The 4,606-nt window shown below is 68.5% G+C and overlaps 1 protein-coding gene across 1 annotated transcript; it reads right to left on the reverse strand.

Moving 5' to 3' along the window:
• Window positions 1-1,324: 1,324 nt before the first annotated feature.
• On the reverse strand, window positions 1,325-3,991 carry ISL2 (ISL LIM homeobox 2; the record flags this gene model as incomplete). The annotated part of the gene is made up of 6 exons (XM_082321688.1): window positions 1,325-1,441; window positions 1,594-1,764; window positions 1,865-2,148; window positions 2,280-2,545; window positions 2,723-2,912; window positions 3,934-3,991. The coding sequence occupies 6 exons, from the start codon at window positions 3,989-3,991 to the stop codon at window positions 1,325-1,327; spliced, it is 1,086 nt and encodes a 361-aa protein (XP_082177814.1).
• Window positions 3,992-4,606: the final 615 nt, after the last annotated feature.

The following is a 4,606-nucleotide window of genomic DNA, read 5'->3' on the forward strand; positions in this document are numbered from 1 at the left end:
GCGGCTGGCCGTGGTTTAAGGCTGCCCGGGCCTGCGATCCCGCCGGGAGCCGGCCCTGAGCGCGTTCCCGCCCGAGCAACGAGGAGGGCGCGGGAGCCGGGGCGGCCCCGCCGCGCTCCCGGGTGATGCCAGAGGCAGATAAGGAGCCGCCGCCTGCGTCTGGACGGGTATGAACACACGCGAGGGGACGGCTCCCCTGGCCGCCGCCGCCCCGGGGGAGCCCCGCGGCCGAGCCCCCGCCGCCCCGGGGAGGAGGCGAGGCGGCCCCGCACCGCGGCAGGTGCGGGCACGACCGGCCGAGCCCGGGGGCTGCTCCGAAAGGGAAACCTGCGCTCCGCCTCCCCGGCTATAAATAAGCGGCCCCGGTCGGGAAAGCCGCTTAGCGGGGTGCGGGGAGGCCGTGCCGGCAACGCCGGGGCTGCGCCCGTCCCGATCCGCACCCCGACCCGCACCCCGACCCGCTCCGCCCCGCGCCCGGGCCCGGCCCGGCCCGGCCGGCAGCGCGGCCCCGCGCACGGGGAGCCCCTCGCCGCCCTCCCGCCCCCTTTGTTTTTTTTCGTTTCAATCCTTTCCTTTTCTTTTTTTTCTGTTTTTTTATTAAGTCCAAAATATTTAATCCCACTATTCAACCGCTGACTCTGACAATAAATAACAATAACTTACTTTTGTTCGTTAAAGGCTCAAACAATCCGTCCTCCGTCCATCGATAACTTAACATTAACAGTACTGGTTTTCCCGTTAAAAAGTCTCGTTTCCGTGTCCCGTTTTTCCAGCGATCGTGCGGGGCCGGGCGCCGCGGCCCGGGAGAGGCATCGGCGTGAGATGAGGCTGGACGGCGCGGCTCCGCGGAGGGAGGGCCGGGCCGGCTCCGCGGCCGCGGGAAGGCGCGCACCCCGGGGGAGTCTCTCCCCCTTTTGGTTTTGTTTTTGGTGGGTTTTTTTTTCTTTTCCCTTCCATAAAGGGAAGAAGAGCCGTCCCCGGCGCAAGCGGCGGGCGAGGCAGCCTGTCACCGTGCCGGGCTCCAGCGGGGAAATCCGCGTTTCTTTGGGGAAAAGAAACATCGAAATCCGCAGGGAAAAAAAAAAAACAAAACCCAAACCAACGAAATAACCAGGGCGGGGGCTCTCTCTCCGGTCTGGTGAAGGCAGCGAGGATCCCGGTGCTTTTTTGGCCGGCAGTAACATATTTTTTGTTTGTTTTTAAATAAGAATAATTAAAAAACAAAGGCGTTTGTCCGGCGCTCTGGGAGCGGCCCGGGGCCGGGTGTCTCATGCAGGGAGCGCAGGCATGCGGAAGTCCCGCGGCGGCGGGCGGCCGGGCCGCCTCACGTCTCGGCCGGGCTGGGCACCATGCTGTTGGGGGTGTCGGGGAGCTGGGAGGACAGCGAGGTCACGTCGCTGCCGGAGGAGGTGCCCAAGGAGCCGGACTCGGAGAAGGAGACCTGGGGGAGCAGCGGCGGTGAGGGCCCGGCGCGGTGTGCGTGTCCCCCGCCCCGGCCCCCCCCCGTGGCGCCCGGGCCCGGCCGGCCGGGGCCTGCCCGCCCCCCGCGGCCCGACGGGGCGGCCCGGCCCGGCGCGGCGCGGCGCGGCTCACCAGCTGCTGGAAGGCGGCGGGCTGCTCCAGGTCGCTCTGCAGGGCGAACTCGCTGAGCGCCTTCCAGGGCGGCTGGTAGGTCTGGACCTCCACGGCGCTGCCCTGCACGGCGCTCTCGTGGCGGACGGGGCTGCCGGCCACCAGCGGCGTCCCGGTGAGGCCCTGCAGGCTCTGCGGGCACACGGGGCTTCAGCGCGGCTGCCGCCCCAGCCCGCCGGCCCGGGACTCCCCCCCGCCACCCCCCTCCCCGGCGGAGCGGGCGGGCGCTCACCGTCTTGTCGCTGTGCTGCTGCTGCTGGAGCTGCTTCATGAGGATGGACTTCTTCTTGTCCTTGCAGCGCTTGTTCTGGAACCAGACGCGGATGACGCGGGGGCTGAGCCCCGTCATCTCCACCAGCTGCTCCTTCATCAGGGCGTCGGGGCGCGGGTTGGCGGCGTAGCAGGTCCGCAGCGTGTGCAGCTGCTTCTCGTTCAGCACCGTCCGTACGCGGGTGGTCTTCTCCGCCGCCTTGTGCGCCGGCGGCCGCGGGGCGGGCGGCCGCCCGGGCACCGGCTCTGCGGCGGGCGGGGAGGGCGCGCACCGTCAGCGCCGCCGCCCGCCCGCCCGCGCTCCGCAGCCCCCCCCGCCCCCCCGCCGCCCGCCCCGAGCCGCGGCCGAGCCGCGGCGCTTCGGGAGGAGCCGGTACCTGCGATGTGCGCGGCGGCGGCGGCGGGCGGCGGCAGCGCGGGGCTGCGCGGGCAGCGGGCGGCGGCGCCGTCGGGGGGCGGCCCGTGGTCGGCGCGGCAGAGCAGGTCGCGCTCCCGCAGGCAGAACTGGTCGCCGGGCAGCAGCTGGCGGCCGCAGGCGGCGCAGCGGAAGCACTCGAGGTGGTAGACGTGGTCGCGGGCGCGCATCACCAGGTCGCTGCTGCTGAAGGCCGCCCGGCACTGGGCGCACTTGACGCCGAAGAGCCTGCGGGGACGCGGGGCGCCGTCAGGGCCCGCGGCCGCGCCGTCGGGGCGGCGCCGCGGGGGCGGGCAGCGGCGGAGTTTTCGTTGGGGGGAAATGCGGGGGCTGCGAGGGGCTTTAGCGCTTTTTCGGGTTTCGGTTCGGGTATTTTTTAAGGAGCGCCGGCGCGCTCGGGGTCACCTGCTGTAGTCCCGCTTGCAGTAGGCCTTGCCGTCGCGCAGGAAGCACGTGCAGGTCTCGTCCAGGGGCTGCCCGCACTCGGCGCACTTGAGGCAGGCGACGTGCCACTCCAGGTCCGGCGACACCCGCAGCAGGAAGGGGTCCTGGATGCGGCCCCCGCAGCCCGCGCACAGGGCCAGCCCCGGCCGCCCTGCCGGGAGCGAGCGGGGCACGGTCAGGGGCAGCGGCCCGCAAGGGCAGAAGCGCCAGGAATTAGGGACAGACGCTTTTTCCTTATTCGTATCTTTGTCTTTTTTTTTTTTTTTTTTTTTTTTTCAAACTAGGAAGAAAGAGAAATAAAGACAGAAACACGGAGAGAAAGAAAGGGTGGAAACACGAAAGGAGAGAAATAAATACAGCCAGAAATTTAAAAAAAAAAAAAAATCACCAGAAACTTGATCGAGGGAAATAAATGCAGAAAGACAGAGACATAAAAGTAGAATTTCGGAGAAGGAAATAAAAGCAGAAACACAGAAACACTAAAACAAAAGCTGAGGAAAAACTGAAAGAAAGAAAAAGAAATAGAAACAGAATGACGGAAAGGAAACAAAACCAGCGAAAAAAACAGAGAGAGACAGTTAAAACGGGAACATGGACAAATGACAACAGTAAGAGACAAGAAATCAAAGAGACGGAAAGAGAAATAAAACCAAACAAAAACAGAAGAACAGAAAGAGAAAGAAATAAATAAAAACGGAAAGAGACGTTAAAAAAAAAAAAAAAAAAAGACAAACCGAAACACGGAAAGAGAGAAAGAAAAAGAAAGAAAAACGGTAAGACGGGCAGAGAGAGAGGGAAGGAGAGAAAGGGCAAGCAGAGGGAAGGAGAGAAAGAAACGGAACAGCGGAAAGAAATGAGACCCGCGGGGCGGACAGCCGAGAGGACAGGCATTCGGGAAGAAACGGCGCCAGCGGGGGACGGGGAGCGCTGGGCACGAACGGGAACAGCGGCACCGGCGATGCCAGGGGCCGAGCCCGCAGCCGCCCGCGCCCGCCGCGGTGCCGCAGCCCTTCCCGGCGCTGTCACCGCGCTGGCGGGGCCGGGGCGGCGCGGCGGCCGCCAGCCCGCCCGACGGCAGCGGCGGCGCGGAGCCCGGCCCCGCAGCGTCCCGCAGCGCCCCGCGCCCGCCCCGCCGCGCCCGCCCGCCCCGGCGCCGCGTTGCGCGCACTTACTCTTGGAGGGCTCCCCCATGGCGCCCGGGAGCGGCCGCGGGAGGAGGATGTCCACCATGCGGGCGGCCCCCTGCGCGCCGGCCGCGATGCGCGATGCGGGATGCGGCGCCGCCGCTCCACCACTACCCGCGCCGCGCGGGGCGGGGGCCGCGCCCGCCCCCCCGGGCCCGCCCCGCCGGGCCGCGCCGTGATGTCAGCGCGCACCGGCCGCGGGGGGGGGGGACACGTGGGGGGGGGCGGCGCTGACCTCACCGCGCGGCCCCCAGAGGCGATTGGCGGCGGCGGGGAGGGCGCCCGCGGATTGGCCGTGGTGAACAATGGGCGCGCGGTGGCGCGCGGCGGGGCGCGGAGCGGCGCGGACTCCCCACGCCGCCCCGCGGGAGCCCGGCGTGGCGTGGCCCGACGCCGGCTGGGACGGGAGCGGGGGTGGCCCCTGCGCCGCGGGAGGAGCTCCTCCGCGGGGGCGGTGGGTGCGCGCCTCGGCGCCCTGCGCCCCGGGCAGCCGCGGGGGCCACCCGGGAGCCGCGGCCGCCCGCGGGACCCTCCGACCGCCTGGGGCCGTGCCCGGCGCCGTGCGCCCCGTCCCTGTGCGCGCAGGGGACGGCGGCACCGGCAGCCCGAGGAGATGCAGATTCGTTTCAGCTTTTTTCCCCCCTCTTTTCCCTGTTATGTT

Source organism: Platalea leucorodia (genome assembly GCF_965183815.1).
Source record: "Platalea leucorodia genome assembly, chromosome: 9".
In the NCBI taxonomy this organism is placed as follows: Eukaryota; Metazoa; Chordata; class Aves; order Pelecaniformes; family Threskiornithidae; genus Platalea; species Platalea leucorodia.